Source organism: Podarcis bocagei (genome assembly GCF_964188305.1).
Source record: "Podarcis bocagei genome assembly, chromosome: 7".
In the NCBI taxonomy this organism is placed as follows: domain Eukaryota; kingdom Metazoa; phylum Chordata; class Lepidosauria; order Squamata; family Lacertidae; genus Podarcis; species Podarcis bocagei.
Window position 1 is genome coordinate 59,341,637 of NC_138132.1, and position 22,326 is coordinate 59,363,962.

A 22,326-nucleotide genomic window follows, 5' to 3' on the forward strand; every position below is an offset into this window, starting at 1 on the left:
CCTTCACTGTACTCTTTTCAGCACCTGCTAAAAACATTTTTCTTAAAGTCACGTGCAGAATGGTGACATGAGTTTTAACTCATTTTTTATTTTATTTTTATTTTATTTAGCTTATTTATTATTTTTTTAAAAAATGTTTTAAATAGTTGTTTTTACTGATAATTTCATTGTTTTATTATTATTATTATTATTATTAAACTGCTTACAAGATTGTTGCTTTTTAAGAATCAAGTGGTTTATAAATGTTATGCCCACTTAAGGGGCTCCTTACAATATGTCCACCTTACAATTCTATTAAAAAAAAGGAGGAATCAGAATGACAAAGCATCAAGGTCTGCAGTCAAAAGCCACAAAAACATTGCCTACCTCATAAAGTTCTGAGAAATGCAAAGTAACACTAATATTTTTTAAAAAAACTAAAAACATCAGTGTTAGTGGTGGTGAGGGTCATAGAAATGGAAATAATGGCCATTGCTGTGCCGGAAAGGTTCTCATTAATTCAGCCAAAAACATGGTCCAATGTTCTGTTACAATAGAAGTTTTGGAATGAGTTCAGTTACAGTGGTTTTACTCCAGCCATTTTGCAGACTCCTTTTGCACATGTATGGGTGTCCTTTGGTGAGCATGAACAACTGAATACTTCTAAGTACGACCCGTTACAGAACTTGCTGACAAAGTGATGATCTCCTGGTACGGCTGAATGATGACTTTAAAAGAGCTAGAAAGTGTGTAGGTATTTAAAGCATTGATTCACTCACTTGCTGCCTCTTTTCAATCTTCAGCTTCATTTGGACTTGGATGCACTTTAAAGTATATCTGTACAGATCCCACGAGGCATCCTGCATCTGATGCTTGTGGAACGCACCCATCAGGTTACCACAGAGAAAAATGAAAGCATTGGCAAGCACCTGAGGAAATAAATAAATGCCCCAACATCACAAACTCAAAATTTTATAAGTGAAATAATCTGTGAACTTTATTAAGGCTAAATCAGCTCGTTTTCTGTTCTCTTGCCCAGCACATGACAAGAGACTCCTGGGCCCAAGTTTCATTACCCAGTCAATACAACTGCACATTATATGTAAGTTTCCATATTCCTGCACCAGCTGTTGTTTCCCCCAAAGTTAGCTAGATATCATGAGGTTATTTTGCTTTATTGGATGTATCTACGTGGTGCTAATAGTGAACTGTGAATATCCTTAAGGGCTCTAGCTTCGCTCCTTCCCTAGCACAAGGGGGAGCAACAAACCATGGTTCCTGGCTTAGTGGTATGTCCTAACCAGGAATCATGATTCGTTTTGCTCCAAACAAACTATGATGTAAAGTCAAGGTTTGATTTCTGTTTACCAGTCATGGTTTGCTTCAATGGACCAGAGAACATGGCCACAAATGCTGATCTCAATGTTCGAGCAGGCTAATACTGGTGCAGGCCGTTATTTACATAATCTGGTACCATATGAAAAGCTAGTTCATAAAGGAAGTGGAAGTGATCCTTCAAAATCAGGGGTGGGGACCCTTCTCTTGCTAGGAAGCCAGATCCTTACGTCCCCACCCCAGCTGGGCCAAATCTAACAGGTGGGTGGAACCGTCCCTCATCTGATATCACTGTGGAATCAGGCAATGCTGCACTTTGAAGTCCCATTGCCGGGACTTCAAAGTGTAGCATGAACAGTTTGAAAACCCTTTTGCAAACATTCCTGCACTGCTCTTTGAAGCCTCTGGTTTTCACAGGTTCAAGGAGCAGTGCTGAGAGGAAGAAGAGGTAGCATGTTATGGAGAAAAAAGACCCTTTTCCTAAGACCCTGGAGAGCTGCTGCCAAGAAGAGTAGACAACACTGGCTAGGTAGACAAACAGTCTGATCTGATATAAAGAAACTTCATGAGTTGCTTCCTAGAGAAGCCTCCCCCACTACAAACACACACAAACACACAGGAGAGGGATTGATCTTGGAATATGAAGGAATGAGGGAAGATCAATGGACTCAATAATGCCGCTACCCATCAAACAAAGATCCTGAAAAGTTTTGAGTGTGGATAGTAACAGATAATATTCCACCAAGTAGGCCTGCAAAAAAAATATCAGGACTGTCTCTCCACAATTTTGCATTTTAGGGTTTTTCTGTCTTACTTCTGTGATATATTGCAATCAGAACTATCTGCTCCATGTGCCAAACCTTAATCTTTCAATATCTGTAGGGTGATGTAATTTTTTCACCCCATTTGAACCTGAAACAAAAAAAAACCTTCTACTCTCTTCCTTGACTGGCTATAATAGGCAAAGTTTATTTCCTTTTAACAAGCCCTTTGTAGAAAAGGTGTGCTTCCTCTCGAACTCAGGTACGAACGCAACACTCATTTAGAAATTGTGAAAGAGATTGTGCTTGTTCAGTTGAAAGGTAATTGGGGAGAAAATTAATGAGTGTATAGAGGCAAGCACTTGTGATGGTGAACAGTCAGGCAGCAAGAACATTGCTTTGAGAAGGACCATGATCTAATAGCCAATATTAGCAAACAGAAGCAACCTCCAAGCCTAAGGAAATTAAATCATCTACTACAGTATTCTGATGAGCTCCAATATATACACTGTAACTGAGACAAAAAGGAAATTACATATTTTAATAACTTGGGCAGGTTCTCTCCCCACCCCCTTTTTATGCTGTTAGCATAGGGGGAAATTAACCAACAAAGAAACAAAAGACATAGCAAATGTTACAAAGGAAGGTTTAATAACCTAAGAAGAGCCTGCTGGATCTGGCCAATGGCCCATCTAGTCCAGCATCTTGTTCTTGCAGTGGCCAACCAGATGCCTGTAGAAATCCACAAGCAAAAGCAGAACACAACAGCTCTCTCCCCTCCTGCAGTTTCCAGCAGTTGGTAGCATTGCTGCCTCCAACTGCGTGAGCAGAGCAGAGCCATTGTGGCCAGTAGCCATCAATAGCCTTATCCTCCAATTTGTCTAATCCTCTTTCAAAGTCATCCAAGCTGGTGGCCACCATTGCCTCCTTGTTCCATCTGTTGAACAACTTTTTCTCTTTTTGCAACCCAGAAGAAACCATAAACTGTAAAAGCGTCCTTGGCATAAAGGAGGAGGGCAGGCTACTAATAGCTGGGCCCATTCTGTATATCCAGACAGCAGGTTGCTCAGCAAAGGTAGCTACAGAATTTTGAATGCGAAGGCTTCAGAATATCCCCTAGAATAGCTAGGGGGAAGGATGATGGAGTTACACATAGGACTTCTCATTTATGGGTTTTGCTAGCACCCAGTAACTAATTATGAGACCAGGAATGAATTTTCCTCCAGGCAAGTCAAACTGGCTAGCAACTCAAGTGGAGGGTTGGTTTTGTTGTTGTTTTAAGAGTGTGTGAGTGTGTGTGTGTGTGTGTGTGTGCATGCGCACGAGTCTTGGCTCTCTTTCACAAGTCATCCTAAGCTTTCTGGTTTGAACATGCCTTCTTTGCTGGTGGTACACGTTGCCTAATTCGCGTAGGTTGACTGGAGGGGCTGTGAAACGGACAGTTCCTGCCTTCAGTCAAAGAGTTGGCAACAGGGAGTTGACTTGTAGCACTCAAGCAGGCAGGAATTAGCAACATGTGCCAATTGTTATTAATCTAGATAATAGATTAAGTTGTCAAATAACATTCATCATTTGTGATTTACAGTTTCGTAGGGAGAACATGCTACAGGTTTTAATTCTCCTCTTCCTCTCCAGTTTACAGAACTACGGTGGGGCTAATTTTAAATCCCCTAAAAGCATTTTTTAAAACCCAAGCATTTCCATCACTGTTACTTTGGCTCAGTTCAAACATCATGTCCAACCATGGTTTGCACGAATAGTGCTGCGAAGTTCAAAACATGGTTTAAAAATAACCCTTCTGGATCAAGCCACAGGCTAATTTAGTCCAGCATCCTGCTTTTGACAGCAACAAGTCAGGTGCCTTTGAAAAGCCAAGTACCAGACAATGAGGGGAATAACTCTCTCCCACTGGTGTTGCCCAGCAAATGAGGTTCAGATACACACTGCCTCTGATGCTGAAGGAGGCATATAGCCATCATGATAAGTAGCAATGCATAGCTTCCCCTGTGGATTCCCCCCCCCCCTTAAACCTTTGGAAATTATGCTTTTGGAAGCTCATCTGTGGTGCTGCCCCTGCCCCCAATTTATGTAGTTACAGCTGGTGCCATCTCTTTTTGCTTTTCAACAGGAGCTGAAAACATGGTTGTTTACATAGGCATTTACAGGATATTAGCATCTAGACTGAGTGCTAAGTTGTAGTTTGGCAGTGTTGATCAATTGGCTTGCTTTACCTGCCCTTTGTTTTACTGTGATTATATTGATTGTACCCTGTTGTCGCTGGGATCACTTGTGATGAAGGTCCAGTGAGAAATCTTCAGTAGATAAATACATTTAAAACTGCTTGTTTGGTTTCCTCTCTCTCTCAGCACTCTACTTCACTTGTTTACTCTTCACAAGTTTACTTTGCCTTCGGTAGCCTCTGAAGGCAGAGTGGTGGTCACAACCATGGTTTGTCAATCCACACATCATGCCAAAACTTAGTTGGTTAGTCAGCCATGGATTCCAATTCTTGTTAGCCAACTGAAGGGCATGGTTTGGCAATTCTGACATCACTGCAATCCATAGTTTAATGTCCTTAACTATGGCTTGTCATGATTTCTGAACCAATCCAGAGCATAAGACTATGCAAGATCTGGCCATTGGTGTGGGGTGGAATCCCCCCCCCCAGTGCTTTCTTTTTACCATGGAAAGTGTTCCATTGCTTAAGATCAACAGTAACAATGAATGGATGACAATGGCAAATACAAAATTTGGTAAGTTTCAAAATTTTGTTACTTTGCTTACTAAAATAAACATGTTGAATTAGATCACCCTATGTTGTGAATTGCTCTGTGCAAATTACCCAAATTTTCAAAGGAATATTTTCCTTCCCCCCACCCCCACCCCTGGAAAACCAGCATGACTGGCTCTGGCCTGTTGTTAGCAAATCAAAGAGGCAACTCTGATAGCAAAACAAGAAGGATCACTATATTAGTGTAGTCAAGCAAAAATCCCACTCCACTTTGTAACTACAACATTTTAACAGTTAAACAATTCTTACAGCCATTCAGATGTCAGCTTATTCTAAGTGCTTTCTGCCCCTTTAACTCTGCAGGGGTGATGTTGGTAGACTTAAGACTGAGTCAATTTGTGGTTACTAACAACTATAAAGGAAAATGTTTTATTTTATTTGATGTTATGTTTCCTCTAAATCCCAGAATGACTATACAATGAATGGGCTGGAGAAAACTTGTAAACAAATGAGTACATGCATTTAGTGGTTCGGTGATGTATTTGGTTTTAGAAGAAAAATCACATCATTCTCCAGGTTTGAAATCCAGCCAAAACTACGACCAGGGAACTTAAAGAAAGCTTATAGAAAACATTCAAAGCTGAACTAGTCCACAGTTGCCGATCCAGGCCACATTAAGCAATATGTGAATTTCTCACATATGGATACAGGTAACGGTAACCAGTTCTTCCTATCACATTCCACACTCTAGTGGAATATATGCAGGCATTCAACACAATAAACCCACCCAAGGCTTATAAATAACCATGCACTGGCCCAGTTAAGACAAGCAAACAAGAAGAGGTATGAATGAGCTTTTTGGTCACTCATGCAAGCACTTTCTCCCTACGTTAGGAGTGGGGAACCTTTGGCCCTCCAGACTATGCTGAACTAAAACTCTCCATCAGTGCTAGTAGACATGGCTGATGACCAGGGGTGGTGGAAGTTATAGTTCAGCAACACCTCAAGGGCCAAATGTTCCCCATACCTGCCCTACATGATGTGCCTGAATACAATGCAGAAGAATTCAATGTACCATAGCTTCTCATGGCATCTTAATCAACAACCTTTGGTCCACATTATACATTTAAAGCACACAGCTTCCCTCCAATAATCATGGGAACTGTAGTATACCTCCACTCCCCAGAGCTACAATTTCCAGCAACCTTAGCAAACTCCAGTTTCCACAATTCTCTGGAGGAAGCCATCTGCTTTAAATGTATGGTTTGGATCTGCTACAAGTTTCAGATCAAGACAGGATGCTTAAATGAACTATACACGCCCTCAGCCGCCACCTCACACGCCTGGCCAAATCTGGAGGGCAAACACTGTACACATGCACTGAAGCGAAAATTAAATAAGGAAAGGAAAACAGAATATGGCAGGAGATCCCATCTTAGAACTCTTACATAATGTGCAACTTAGCCACAACATTCTCCAAATATCAGCCCCCAATGTATCTTCCTGGAATTCTGACACACATACATACATACATACACATACAACCCCCCCCCCCCCCGCTGAATGGATCTCTGAGGAGCAAGTATCTTGAAATGAGGAGGAAATTGTTGTTAGAACCCATTTCTTGTAAAGACTGAAGTCAATCAAGTGTGATTCAGGGTGTCAAATGAGCATTTAATATAAAGGCAATGCCTCAAAATGTGCAAGTAATCAAAATTCAAAGGAAAATTGTTCCCGAAAAAAATTGTTAAGAGATTTGTCAAAGAGAAGAAAGGAGAGCAAAGTGTTAAAAAGAAGGGCTTGCATCATTTCACTAAGTAGCAATCATTTGGGGAAGGAAATGGGTTACCTCACCCTTCGAGACATGACGCACACACCTCAACTATGTGGATCCTGAATCAGAGAGGCTTTGCCCCTTTACACCGAGCTGTTTATCAGATTTCAAAAGCTTCATGACTAGACCCCTGGTGCTTGCCAAGCAATTGTGAAAATTCACTGGCAGGGTGCAACTGGCGCACAGACCAGTGTTACAAAGCCATGAGAATTTCTCTTTCCCTTTTCCAAGCAATTTAGGAACACACCCAACCCTCTTCATGAAAAGCCAAACATTCCCTCATTTATCATGAATTATAACATTGTGAAGAGGATTCTGGATTGCCCAGCAGGAAACATTTTGCTTTAACTGAAAAATAATAATTAAAAAAAATGAGATACAAATGCAGGACTCGTGCACTCTTTCTACACTTCACAATCTGCTTCCCAAAACAATTTTACTGTCACTTCAGGTAAAAAAATTCACTGGGTGCGATTCAATTCAGCAGGTGCATGATTAAACTTTCTGTACTCTGTGTCCAAATTCTGTAACTCTGACAGACACACACACACACACCAGAAGAAAAGAAAAAAAGAGTTTTACAGCCTGACTTCCTAGACCGATATTGGTTTTACTGCTTGATAAATTTGTCCAAGATTTTTTCTGGCTCCTGGAAAGAATGCCACCAGCTTTATGAAGCCAACAAATGGGACACAGCCAATATCCACATGGAAGAACAACAAAGAATAAATATACACCCAGAAAACAACACACTATATCCCAAGACAACAGAAAAGCACAACACAGCTATTTCTAACTACCACTTATTCTTCTAACATACAAGACACAAATAAAAGTTGCATTTTAACTGCTTAACTAAACCAACTAAAAACATTTTGATCGACTTAAAAGGCAGCCCAGTTAAACTGGGGAAGTCCTTATGAAACCTCTTCAACTGGGCTATGACACACATGTGCATTAATAACAAAGTATTCTTCTAGCTTCTGAAATTTTCTTTTTTGTCCATATGTTTAGCTAAATCCAAGTTTTAACCCCTACAGCCCACCTGAAAATTGCTGAGAGCCTCAGCAACTGTATTTATGCTATTTATTTACATATTTAAGGAGCTCAATGGTTCTCTCTCCCTTCTCATTTAATCCTCAAAGAAACACTTTGAGGTGGGTTAGGTTGAGAGGGAGCGATTGGCCCAAGGTCACCCAGTGAGCTTCAAGGCTGAGTGGGAATTTGAACCCTGGTCTCCCAGGTCCTAGGTCCAGCATTCTAATCATTCCACCACACGGGTAATGGACCACAATGACTTTTCAGCCAGCTGTAGCATTTGTTAACATCTAATCCAGCATCCTGTTCTCACGGTGCACCACTAGATGCCAGAGGGAATGGCACAAGCAGGGAAAGAGCAGCACAGCCCTCCTGTGGCTTCCAGCAATTGACATTCAGCAGTATTGCTGCCTCCCAACGGTGGAGGCAAAGCATAGACATCATGGCTAGTAGCCATTAAGGCAGGGGTCTGCAACCCGCGGCTCCGGAGCCGCATGTGGCTCTTTTACACCTTTGCCATGGCTCCGGGGTGGTTACTAGCGAGGGGAGGAGGCGCATTGTGCGCCCCGACACTCCCCACTGTGGCGGGCGCTGTACTGGCTGTGACGTCGCATGGGGCAGTGCGTGCATTAGTCACGCATCATCCCGACGTCACCTTCCGCCCACTACATTGTAAGGGGCATGTACGCTGGTCACTGCATTGAAAGGGGGCATGTACGCTGGTCACTGTTTTGAAGGGGAGTGAAGAACACACACACACAAAAAGGTAACTTGTTAATTTAACGTTTATTTCTATGAGGAGGAGTAATTCTGAGGGGTCAAACAAAGGAATAATAAAAAAGTGACAAAAAAGGTTATTTTTATAATGACGAGTTTTGTGGCTCCCAGTTTTTTTTTCTTCGGAAACGGGTCCAAGTGGCTCTTTTTGTCTTAAAGGTTGCAGACCCCTGCATTAAGGGAATCAAGAGCCCTCTCCATGAATTTCTCTAATCCTCTTTTAAAGTCATCAGGGTTGGGTGGCCATCACTGCCGCCTGCGGAAGTGAGTTCCATAGTTTAACTATGCGTTGCATGGATAAGTATACTTTAGTTTCCCTGTCTTGAATCTTCCAGTGTTGAGCTCCACTGGGTGTCCACGGCGTCTGCCTGATCAAAATGCACATGTTGCAATCACATATACAAACCTTTGCCTTACCTGCCGTGGAAGAGTCGGGTGGTCCTGCTTGTTTTGCGCTACAGCGATGCTCAGGACTACAATATGGGAGAGCGCTGAAACGCTGCTGACAATCACAGCATCTCTCATTCCCAAGGGAAACATGGTATAAGCCGTGAAGATGATGAACAGAAAGAATGGCACCTGTTAAAAAGAAACGAGATCCTTGATGTTTTCCAAGCACCTGTCAAAAACTACGGAACAAATGATAGGTTTCGAAAGAACAACGGAAGCTGTGAAGGAACCAGTACTCAAAAATGCTTTCAGGGAACTGGGTAAGAACAGCACAACTCCCACTTCTATAAATGGGTTAGGGAAACCACTGTGTTAATCAGAAACCTAGGTAAAAGGCAGGTAAAAAAGGTAAAGGGACCCCTGACCATTAGGTTCAGTCGTGACCGACTCTGGGGTTGTGGCGCTCATCTCGCTTTATTGGCTGAGGGAGCCGGCGTACAGCATCAGGGTCATGTGGCCAGCATGACTAAGCCGCTTCTGGCGAACCAGAGCAGCGCACAGAAACGCCGTTTACCTTCCCACTGGAGTGGTACCTATTTATCTACTTGCACTTTGACGTGCTTTCGAACTGCTAGGTTGGCAGGAGCAGGGACCGAGCAACGGGAGCTCACCCCGTCACGGGGATTCGAACTGAGACCTTCTGATCAGCAAGCCCTAGGCTCAGTGGTTTAGACCACAGCGCCACCCGCGTACAGGACAACAATCAATAAACCGGGACACAACCCCAGCAAGACAGAGGTACAGATGAAGGGTACTTCATCTATCTGAGGAGTTAGCATTCTGGATAGAGTTGCACACCATCCAGTTATTCTTCTGATCTAATGGGCAGTGTATTATAGGCCAAAGTATCTCACTGAACGGGGGGGGGGCTTGCCTCCTCTCTTACCCCACCCTCCCATCTGCTCTCCAAAGATCCAGAGAGATGTCTCCTTTTACCACACCCAGGCATATACAGGAATGTTTTGTATATGCCCTTTGCAGTCAACCAATCAAATCTTCCTGCCTGCTCTTTTCCCTCCCTTTCTTTCTCCAGTTTGATGAAACATTTCTCCAAGGCACACCCACATCTGTAACTCTCAATGGTGCCCCTAATTGCTCATAATCAAAGCAGCATTAATTTTGCAAATTGATGTCATAATTAAATGATTCCCCCCCCCACTGCAGGTGATTAGCCATGCCCATTTGCATAATGAGTAGTGTCTGGGGATATTCAGACAGCCCCAGATTTGAAGGCAGTTGTGTTTTGTTTTAAAGCATGCATTTTTAAATGAGTGTATATAAGCACAGCAGAAACACATCCCTTCCCAGAGCCAGTGGGCACAATATTTGGACTTGGGCTAGAGAAACCCAGGTTGCAATCCCTGCTCACCCATGAGACTCACTGGGTGACCTTTCATCAATGGCTCATGGGAGAGGTTAGATGAAGACATACCATATCTTTAAAAAGCACATTCAAAATACAGTCCCCTGAATCCTGGGAACTGTAATGTACCCCCTTCACAGAGTTACATTTCTCAACACCCTTAACGAACTAGTTTCCAGGACTCTTTGGGGGGAATGTGCTTTAAAGATATGGGGTGCATGCAGCCCAAGATTTTGGAGGAAGCCTGACCCTATTCAATGGCGTGAGCAGCTTGGAGGAAGGAGCAGATGACAGATCAATAGATAAAAATTAAAATACCTGTTCCCATGCAGCAAGTTGAGGAGTCTTCCCTGCGGCAAAAACAGAGACATATCCTATGGCCAGCAAGCAGATCCAAATCACAACAGCAAACAATTTCAGCCGACACCAAAAGAAGTATTCGAGGTAAACCAGAACATACATGACTATGAAAATTATGAGTGCTGTGCTGACTGTAATAAGGTAGGCAAGATGATCTCCCGGTGGCTGATAAAAAATAAAACAAAAGTCACCAAAACACATACCACAGACTGTATGCATGTTCTCATTCTTCCATAGCACAATCTCCCAACAACCTAAACTTTTAAAGGCATCAGAACTTCATAAACTAAAGCACACTCACAAGAAGCTCCCTTTGTCTGACCTGGTATATCTGATCATCTACCCTAGAAGCAGAGAACCCTCTCTGTATGTTGTTGGGACTACAATTCCCATCATTCCTGGTCACAAGGGAAGGAATTTGTTTCAGTTCGAGACTATGAAATTTGAACTTTCCAAAACAATATGCGAACCAAAACATAGTTATCCTCCAAAATCCATACTTATCCAAATTCTGTGATGCAGTTATCCAGCCAACCAGTGTTTACAAATATATGCATATATAATGGGAAAGCATGAGAAAATGAAGGTATCAGTGCAAATAACGTACAAAATGCACTATTTTATAGAAAATTGCTTTTAAAAATGTGCACTTTAGTCAAAATTGCATATAAAAATGTGTCTATTAGGGAATAGCACACATTTAAATGCTGTTGAATTTTCATATGGATTTTTTTTTTAATTGTAAAATTGCAAATTGCTTCAAAATGTGGAGAACTGAATTGACTATTGAAAAAATGAGAAACTGGGAGATCCTTCCATTTCTGCTTTGCAACTTTTAAACTGGAAATCCCACTGGCTCTGTTAGTGCAGGTCAGAACCTATCCCTCACTGCCAGGATAAAAGTATAACTCCTACTACAGCAACAAAACCTCACATTGTATAAATACTTCAAGTATTCACAACTTGGTATTCACAAGGAATCCCCACTGATAGTATTGTATTCTGGTAACAATTAGATTTAAGCCCAGTATTGGACTCTAAAGCTCCTTAGAAATGTGCGGCACCTTAGCAAATCCTCCCTCTCCCCCTGTGTACTGATCTTAGTTTTTCTAGGTGTTTTGGGCTGCTACGAATGAATGCACACTGACCCGAACTAGCACAACTGGAAAATGAAGCATCTGGTGCCCCTCTTGCTACAAATCCCTTTTATAACCTAGAGCAAATTACTTTGGGACTTCATTCCAGAGCCCGAAGAGCAAGAACAGAGGCATCTGTATCTACTCACATGCTGGGTGAGGAGAACGACGATGAGGGTCGCACAATAGGCAATGACGATGAAGAGCAGGAAGAAGAGGAGGGGATGCTGTTGGCTTGAGTAGCGGTACTTCTCGTACAAAGGGTCTGTTATCTTGCAGCCTTCATTCTCGTTGAAGAAGTATTTGCCTTTCGCTGGCATCTTAATTCTGGCTGGGCCACGGTGGTGCCTCTCCCCCTCGTGATAGGCAGGGCAGGTCTGCGCTGCTCCAAGTAGCCACCTCCGGTCAAGTAGCTGCTGGGTCTGCCTTGTTTGGCCACATCAACAGACTCACGCTCTGCGCTCGCATCTCTTATTATAAGCATTAAGTCCTCCAGATCTCAGCATAAATTGGAAGAGAAGCACCCTCCTCCGCTCCCAAGCCATGTGCTACTCATCAACAGTTCCACACATGGTGTCCACCCCCCCCCTTCTTCTTCCAGACTTGATTGCTATTTGTGTTGCGGATGGGAGGCTGCTTCTATTTCGCCGTGTTCATTCAAACATCTTGCACAAGCTGTCAGTTATTCCCTCAGATTACTGCTTTGTGGGGAAAACTGCAGAGGAAAGACAGAGAGAGATAGGGGTTTGTGCATTTTAAAAAATGTCTCAAGTATAGCAGGTGCGTCTTTGTCTAAGAAGAGTGCATGTTCCTCAGCTCCAATAAAGTAAATATTATTTAACAACAAGGGCAAAATACACACACCTTTTCTCCTCTCAGGATGAGTGAGTCACAACAACGATCCCTTTAAACATGATGCTCATCTTATGGTAACAAAATACTGTAACATTGTTGTCAGCGAATGATTATTACTCAACCGTTTTTTCTCCTGCAATATTCAGTATTGTAGTCCTTTTCATTCATCCTGCCATTATCCACCCCCACCCACTCCAAGTACATTGTTGAAAGGTCCGTGGGAAATATTAGAGCAGCCTTGTATTTAACAAGACACCCAGTAGTCACAGGCAACCAGCAATTCCACGCAGGCAAGGGATTAAGGACACAAGAAGAGCCCAACTGGATCAGGCCAGTGGCCCATCTAGTCCAGCATCCTGTTCTCCCAGTGGCCAACCAGGTGCCCATGGGAAACCCGTAAGCAGGACCTGAGCGCAAGAGCCCTCTCCCCTCCTGTGGTTTCCAGCAACTGGTATTCAGAGGAAAGTTGGACCAAGGAGAGGTAAGCAAGTAGGTAAGTGGGGGAAGAAACTGATCATTCCACCCCTCCTCCACTTGGTGACCATGCTGGCCAAGGAGAAGGATAAACCATGACAAGCAAATTGGTGGAAGAGGAATGCCCTCCACAAATTTGCTTGACTGAAGGCAAATGTTTTCACTAGCCAACTTAAGAAGCTTGTAGCCTGCATGCCCAGGCTAGATGTGGAAGATGCTTCTTTTCTTCCTCTGAAGCCAAAATGAAGAAGGGGGGAAACTTTGTGGTGGGTTCCAAGGCTGTATTAGAGATGTCACCTGGTTAAAGAAATTTTGGCTGATGAATCATGTGGTTTTTAAGTCTATCCATTAATGTCTCTCTGTGTGTTGAAACAATAGTTTCGAATCAATGAAATAACTATTTTGGATGGTGTGTCATAGCAGACATAATCAACAAAAAGGGATTTATCCTGTGTTCAAGAGAAGGGAGGATCCCTCTTCTGAGATGGGGCTTTCCATCTGCAGCTTTTCTAGTGTGCTGTTTTTAAGTATTAGTATTTGGTAGAGAAAACTAAAATGCATTGATTAAACTAAACTTAAATAACCGTTGAAGCCCTAGAAAGTACATTTATTTTGTTCTGGCATTTCTATACTGTCCAGCCAACTGTGTCCTCACAACAGTTCACAATTTCATACTTTAACTATCCAGTCTGGACTAGAAATTTAGGGGATAGACAGACTCTCTTCTATGGGATTAGCATTTAGTTCTAGGGCCCAATTCAAAGCACCCATGTTAGTGTTCATAGCCCTAAATGAATCAGGCCGCAAATACCTGAAAAACCACCTCCTTCCCTACAGACGTCCTCAGGTGCTAAGACTGGTAGAGGGGGCCCTCTTGCTAGTTCCTCTACCCTCAGATGTCAGATGATGGCAGCCTGGGAGGGGGCATTCTCTGGTGGCCCCAAAGTTGTGGAATTCTCTCCTCACAGAGGCTGGTCTGGTACCTTCATTATACAAATTTCAGCGAATACTGAAAACACACTTCTTGACCCTGGCTTTTGAAATAATAATAATAATAATAATAATAATAATAATAATAATAATAATTTTATTATTTATACCCCATCCATCTGGCTGAGCTGCCCCAGCTACTCTGGATGGCTTCCAATACATATAAAAACATAAAAACAGGGATACATGCGAGGTATTTAGGACCCACCTCATTTATGTGATTGCAGGTTGATTTAAACTGTTTCTAACATTGTGTTTTAATTGGTGTAATCAACCCTGGAACCTTAGAGTAAAGGCTGGGTAATTAATAGTAATAATAATGAGACATCTGAGAGGATATTTCTAGTATTCTTTCCATTTACATAGTGAGCGAACTGAGGTTTTCCTAAAGTTACCCCACAGTTTATAACAACCATCCCTGCACGCAAAAGAGAGAGGCTGGTCCCACTGGGTCTTACTCCCAAGAAAGCATGCACAGGATTGGAGTCTACAGCACATTAAAATATTGAACCCAGTTCCTAGTCCACTAACAGTATTCTCTCCAGAATTAACGTACATGTGCAGTTGACTCACAAGCCTAAAACCAGGATGGGTGGGGTTCCCCCCCCCAACACAGCTGTACCAGACATGAATAGCCAGACTTAAAAAAACCCAAAATATAAAACCTGAAGCTGACGGATGCAAACACTGGGAGCAAAATTACTTCCATGGCAACAGCAGCATTACATGAACAATGGACAATGAACAAATTACGGTTCTCTAGTAATAACCAATAGCTTTCAAAAGTGGGTCAATATATGAAATCCAGTATCAGGAAAGATTTCCTATAGGAAGTAAGTGATCTATAGGGAGGGGGCAAGTGAAAAAAGAGGGCTAAGCATGGCTTGGGAAGAACTTGAGGACTTGGTATTGTAACTGCAGCTGCTTTGGTACAAAACATCCATCTCCATGGCACCCCTTGGCTCCAATTCAATAGGAAGAGAGCCCCAGAAGAAAACGGGTAAGCAAAACCAGATGTAGGCCAGTTATCTGCCAGTGATAAAATGGTTACTTAAAATATACAGGAGTACACAATGAGTCCTGCTGATGTTAGCAATGGTACCCAACAGGGCAAGTCCTAAAGGCTGAACCAATTGTTTTGAGGTTTAACTGGAAACAAAAGATCTTGGTCAGGACCCAGAAACCTAGTCTATGTGCACACAAAGATTTGGAAAGTGGGGGTTTTGGCTCCCTCTTCCTCTCTGAATAATGAACTCTCATCCAGGAGTGCCCTTCAGATGTGGCTGGATTTCAACTCTCATCGCCCCTATCTAGAATGGTCAATGGTGTGTGATGGGAGCCCTGTTCCCCCTCCCAGAATGGTTTAACAATCCATCCCTCCTTCACAGGGAACTCTGAGAACTGTAGATCTGTGAAGGCAATAAGGGTCCCTTAAAAACTCTCAGCACCCTTAGCAGACTACAGCTTCTTTGGGGGAAGCCATGACTGCCTAAAGCGGTATCACAGCGCTTTTCAAAGTGGGATGGTGTGGATGCGGCCAGACACCCTGGATGTGTGTGGGGTCTCGGCATTAATCCTGGCATGTCTGGAGAGAGGAGTCCCACACATGCATGTGTCTACTTCCTCCTCTGAAACAAATGAAGCTGTTGCAGGCAGAAGCACTTCCTGCTGTTCGGAGCTTCTTGACCTCAGACTATAGGAGCCCACACAACAGCTATTTATAAGCAAGGATGAAGCAGACTGTACAGGGAGGGAGTTACCAGACTTGGTGAAATGTTTTGACATTTGATTAAAGCAAAGCCTTACTGACCTTCAGCAATAAAAAAAAGCCTTGATCTTCTTACAATGCCTTGTTTTTAGTTACCCAAAGGCTCATTTATCAACACTAAATTGAAAAGATGAAAGGAAGAGGCCTCCTTTGCCTCCGTCTCTGGGAAAAGCCTCCTCCGACCCTCTTCACTCTTGACTTCTGCACCTGGGCACTCAAATAAGCAGTCCTACAATAGGCAAGGACAGATAATTAAGCAGACTGATTTCATACTTGAAAACAGGGGTGGGGAACCTTTTTGGGCCCTGGTGGGAGAGATCTTTATCTGACAAGTGGTTGGTCCCACCCATCTGTCACAGTTGGCCAGTTGGGTGCAGGGGGAGACAGTGACCAAGCAGGATTAAACTCCTACCCATCAGCTGAGCTTCTCAAGGGAAGTCTCAGAGGCGGAGTTCACACATTACAGTAAACCATGATTAGCAAGCTTACCATGAGAACCAGTGAGGTGGGTGTAGCGGTTGGGAGCACTGGACTAGGACCTGGGAGCCCAGGGTTCAAGTCCCCACTCAGCCATGAAGCCCACTGGGTAACCTGGGGCTGTTCATCTCTCAGCCTAAGCTGCATCACAAGGCAGCCTGTGAGGGTAAGATGGAAAGCGGAAGGAGCACATGCACTACCTTGAGCTTACTGGAGAAGACGTGAGCTGTAAACGCAGTAAACAAATAATAAATAAAGTGAAGAAGGAGCAGGCTGGCATGAAGATTGGCTTAGTGCAACACCTGAACCAAGGCTGTGGCTTTGAGTTTCTCCCTAATGAGCCATGACCAGAAAGAAAGAACAAACCTTGGACTCAGGGTTGTACTTTTTCTTAACCCAGGGGACAAAACCCTCAGTAAAACCAATCAATCGATTTTCTTTCAATTAAATATACAACTATTCTTGCACCACAGGGAGCTGTCATATTTCAGTACGCCACTGGCCTTCTCAAGACAATTCGCCCCCACATGCCTCGTATATTTGTCAGACAAAATACAATACTCCACAAGTTTTAATTTGATTTCCAGCCCACATTTGAATCCATTTATCACACCAAATATTTTCCCCGATCGACATAACCAACTTCTACATGACTCACGCTGAATTTGACCCTCTGTGGCCCTCTTACATAACCCTTGCAGAGTGCCCCCTTGCGGAATCACCTGTTTGTCACACACAGAACCTGTATCTTCAACACCAGGAAAAATAACTTTGACTCAGTTTAAAACCACAAGGCACATAAGGACACAAGATGAGCTCTGCAGCATCAGACCAAAAGCCCATCTAGTCCAGCATTCTATTCTCACAGAGGCCAAGCAGATGCCCCAATTGGAAGGTCACAAGCAACAATGCTCTCCCCACTGTGATTCCCAGCAACTGGTATTCAGTGGCACAATGCTTCCGATATTGGAGGTTGAACACAGCTATTGTGGCTAGAAGCCACTGTCAGCCTTATCCTCCATCCAAGTTGGTGGCCATCGCTACCTCTTGTGGGAGTGAGTTCCACAGTTTAACTATGCAACCTCATCAGGGTCTTGGACAAGAACTTTTCCCTTTGCAAGTGCCCAATGATTGCTTTAGGCACAGCTGGCTTTTGACTGCAAGGCTCTGGAACCCACAAAAAAACACAGAATCTCTCCTGATCCAATAAGGAAGCACTGAATGAAGAAACAGATTTTCGTTTACACAATGGGCACATACAGGAAATATGCAAAGATTGCTATGGGATGTTGAGGACTAAAAATAAATAAATGAAGTGTTGGTGCAGACACAGTAGCAGAGAAAAGCCAATCCAAATTTAACTGAAAGTAAAACAAAGAAAAGGAATTGTACTTTGCTAAGTTTAATCGTTCTCAGAAAAGCAGAAGCTAACAGCTCATCTTTGCAGTCTATGGAGTAGACAGCAGGTCATCACACTTTATGCCTTTTTGTATTCTTCAAATGCACTGTTGGTTTTCACAGGACTGGCAAAGCAGTGGTTCTACTTGTTTATAGGCAAAGGTTAGTGCGGACCATAAAATTCTCATAAGAGGAGATCAAAAGGAAACACATCAGTCAAATGAAGAGATGTCCACAAATACATGATCTTCCTTCAGTTTTTTGGCTAGCCATTAAATTTACTGTAAAGAATGTATGTATGTATTTATATAAAATATCCTTTTTGTTCCGTCAGCTGAAAATCTCAGAAATTCAATACTGGTTGTGTTCACTCTAAAGCTAATCCATGGTTTGTTAAAAAACCATGGGTTACCCCACAAATAAACCATGGCTTGTTTCTCCAAAATTTCTATTTAATTTTTCAACTACTGGTTACCTCGAACCTTTTCAACTCTGTGAATGTCTGGTGTGGGATCGCTAAGCAAGCCATGGTTGAAGATGGGTGCTGGGTTTGTATGTAATGAAAAACCATAGCTAAAGAAAACCAAGGTTTGTAAGCAGTAAACAACCCATAGTTAAACTGATGGGCAGGATTCACAAATAACACCAAGCCATGGTTTAAAACCATGGATTTGTTTTGTGCATGAACCTCAGCATTATAGCACCATAAAGGGTTTTGTTTTAATTGATTGGGGATCCCCACCCGCATTCCCAGGTGGGACAGGGGGAGGAAAATATGTGTAACTACTACAGAAAAATTAACCCGAGATGATGATTCTCCATGCAACATTTCACATTGTCTGCCACTTTATTGGTAACCAGTAACTTTGGGAATTCATAATCACACACCTAACTACAAATTAGAGATATGTTGTTGTTGTTGTTGTTTAGTCATTTAGTCGTGTCTGACTCATCATGACCCCATGGACCAGAGCACGCCAGGCACTTCTGTCTTCCACTGCCTCCCGCAGTTTCGTCAAACTCATGCTGGTAGCTTCGAGAACATTATCCAACCATCTCGTCCTCTGTCGTCCCCTTCTCCTTGTGCCCTCCATCTTTCCCAACATTAGGGTCTTTTCCAGGGAGTCTTCTCTTCTCATGAGGTGGCCAAAGTATTGGAGCCTCAGCTTCACAATCTGTCCTTCCAGTGAGCACTCAGGGCTGATTTCCTTAAGAATGGATCGGTTTGATCTTCTTGCAGTCCATGGGACTCTCAAGAGTCTCCTCCAGCACCATAATTCAAAAGCATCAATTCTTCGGCGATCATCCTTCTTTATGGTCCATTAGAGATATATTACAAATTAGAGATATATTTCCACACAAAAAAGCAAGCACAAAAAAAATAAATTAGAGAGCACACAATTAAATGTGTTGTATATTTCATAAGCAGCCATCATCCTGGCTTTTTGATTGGGTTTGACTCATACAGCTTATTGCTGTCAAGACACCCAAGCATGGAGGAATCAGGAATAGGCAGTATCCATCAGTGTCGTGGCAGAGTGCAGCTCACAGCAGCATGGCCCAGGTTCAAATGGCCCAGGAACCATTTTATCTCCAAAGTAGCATGCTTCTGAACACCCGTTGCTGGGAATTGCAGGTAGGGAGAGCACTGTTGCATTCATGTCCTGCTTGTAGGCTTCCCACAGGCATCTGTTTGGCCACTGTGAGAACAGGATGCTAGACTAGATGGGCCTTTGGCCTGATCCAGCAGGGCTCTTCTCATGATTCTTGCGATCACTGGCCATTGTTGGCCTGCAATGACCCAGGGAGTACCCCATCAAAAACAAAACTATCAAGGTTCTATCGATCTACACGCAGCCAAGGTTGTTGGACGTAAGCTTCGCACCTCAAACGGAAAACTGTTCAACCTACTAACTTCACAATTTGTTCCAGGCAAGAACATTACTTTCATAACAACGATTTTCATAAGCAAGCTAGCTCCAGGGTGCACTGAAGGCTATCGGACCAGTGTGGGAGTCTAATTTGTGCCTTTCCAAGCTTAAGATACACAATTTGTTCGTGATCACCAGGTTCCTCATTATGCCCCATGGATAGATTTTTTTTTCTCCAGCCAAAGCTAACTTGCAACTGATCTTAACAACTGTTTAAATCAATAACCCCAATTATCCTTTTTAAGTTTCCAGTGACCTATTTTAAAATTCTACTTCTTTGCAAACAGTGTCCTCAAAAGTGTGGTAGCCTTTCATTACCTCTCATATTCTAGAATACAGGAAGCATATAAGGATACCAAAAAGCTTATTGTACGATGGAGGAGAAAAGTTGCCCCCTGAAAATTTGCCCCTGAATCAAGATGTTTAACAACACAGGCAAGTGACATGTCAGGCACCTGCACGGGGCTACATTAGGGACTGCCAATCCTGAGGGATGTAATTTTTCCCCAGTAATCTGCAACACAGAGAAATATAACGTAAGGAATTTACACAAACTGGTGTCAAGCCAGTTAAGAAGCATATAAATTAATAAACTATAATAATAATAATAATAATAATAATAATAATAATAATAATAATAATAATAGTAGTAGTAGTAGTAGTAGTAGTAGTAACAACAGCTGGCACCCCCTGAAATAAGAGTATTGCTTACATGCTTTTCCTTGCCCATCTATGAGAAAGAGGACTTTAACTTGGGGGGGGGGGTCGTGTGAAAGGGGCCAGGCTTCCACAGCACATAAACACCCTCCCGGACACTGCCTCTGAGGTTCCTCACTTTAACCAGCATGCTATTGTGAGGAGGAACCTTTTGCACATTCTGCCCCGGGTGCTAAAATGACTTAAGATTGACTTCTTTCTATAAGATTGTATCTGTTAGCTGACACCAGGTCAATACTTGCTGAATGTTCAGCAAACACTGGCTTATTTGCTTTAAACACTAGCATCTGGGGGCATTTATAGCAGATCTACCTTAATATGGATGACGGATAAGAGATCTGAGGACTCCTTTTACGGAACAGAAGTTTAGAAAGCCTCCCCTTTTTAGACATAGCTGAAAGAGATGTGGAAGTTTCTGTGAACTGAAGCAAAACAGAAACAGCAAGCAGTTTGATGCTTGCTGACAGGGTGCTCCTCTGTCCCATTACCATGTTCACAAGAAACATTTCTCCCTGAAAGTACTATCGCCAGCAAGTCTGTATGCCCAACACTCGCCCTGCAAGTTAAATTCCACTATCCCGCATATTATATTTATGACATTGTTTATTACACCCTTACTCCATCAGGGCAGCGGACATAGTTCCTCTCCCCCACCCTGCCCCTCACAACGAGGTCAGGCCAAGAGACACATCACCCAGTGAACATCATAGCTGTGGGCATTTGTGCCTGTGTTGCCCCACACAGTTTAGTGTAGTGGTTAAGAGTGGTTGGACTAGGACCTGGGATTCCAGAGTTCAAATCTCCACTCAGCCATGAAGCTCACTTGCTGACTAGTAACTGCCTCTCAGGCAACCTCTATCTCACAGGGTTGCTGTTGGGATTAAATAAGGCAGGGCATAACCATGTACACCACTCTGAGCTCCTTGTATGGGGTATAAATGCAACATAAATGATAACACTCCTGACAGTCCCTGCCACAGCCCCACTATGGTCAAAGGCCTGGAAACGATGCCTTATGAGGAATGGCTAAGGGAGCTGGGCATGTTCAGCCTGGAGAAGAGGAGGTTAAGGGGTGATATGATAGCCATGTTCAAATATATAAAAGGATGTCACATAGAGGAGGGAGAAAGGTTGTTTTCTGCTGCTCCAGAGAAGCGGACACGGAGCAATGGATCCAAACTACAAGAAAGAAGATTCCACCTAAACATTAGGAAGAACTTCCTGACAGTAAGAGCTGTTCGACAGTGGAATTTGCTGCCAAGGAGTGTGGTGGAATCTCCTATTTTGGAGGTCTTTAAGCAGAGGCTTGACAACCATATGTCAGGAGTGCTCTGATGGTGTTTCCTGCTTGGCAGGGGGTTGGACTCGATGGCCCTTGTGGTCTCTTCCAACTCTATGATTCTATGATTTTATGTGTTAGGGAAAGGCACTGTCACCTTTAGCCTTCTTTCCCTAGCTGTAAAATGGGGACAGCAGTAATCTCTTTTACCAGATTGCTTTAATTCCCCTCCCCTCAAATGATAAGGACCCAAAGTGTTTTGCAGAATCGAAACGTTGTGCAGCTGAAAAAGGTAGCAGTTATAAATGGTACCAACGCACTGTGGTAGAAGCTGCGTTCCGTAACAGCAAAGTGTCATTTGCAGGAAAAGCCAATTTGCTAATGCTCTGCCCCTTGCTGATTGCAAGTACTGTAAGGGAGTTAGGGGTGGGGAAGAAATATAAAAAGGGCCCATGCTTTCAAAGCAACTTTCCGACTTCAAAAAGCACACCAACTCCTCCTGCACACAGCAATAACCACAGGCATCTATTTCCGTGACAACAGTTTACCCAGCCAATTTCATTCTGACTGGAGAACAGTTGACAAGTCTCACGACAAAGGCCCACACCCACTAGCTGCTACAGCCAGAGGTTGGTTTTTTCCATACTCACCAAAACCATTTACAGAGAACTGA

At 43.0% G+C, this 22,326-nt stretch overlaps 1 protein-coding gene across 4 annotated transcripts in view; it reads right to left on the reverse strand.

Annotated features, from left to right (window-relative positions):
* ADCY7 (adenylate cyclase 7) overlaps positions 1 to 22,326 on the reverse strand; it is an 82,675-nt gene that overhangs the window by 37,707 nt on the left and 22,642 nt on the right. For all 4 annotated transcript variants that reach the window (XM_081201128.1, XM_081201130.1, XM_081201129.1 and 1 more), the window contains exons 2-5: positions 11,914 to 12,479; positions 10,587 to 10,793; positions 8,873 to 9,034; positions 759 to 908 (exon numbers count right to left, since the gene is read on the reverse strand). In XM_081201128.1, coding sequence (XP_081057254.1) covers positions 759 to 908; positions 8,873 to 9,034; positions 10,587 to 10,793; positions 11,914 to 12,084 — 690 coding nt within the window. In that variant the 5' untranslated portion in view covers positions 12,085 to 12,479. The remainder of the gene's footprint in view (positions 1 to 758; positions 909 to 8,872; positions 9,035 to 10,586; positions 10,794 to 11,913; positions 12,480 to 22,326) is intronic.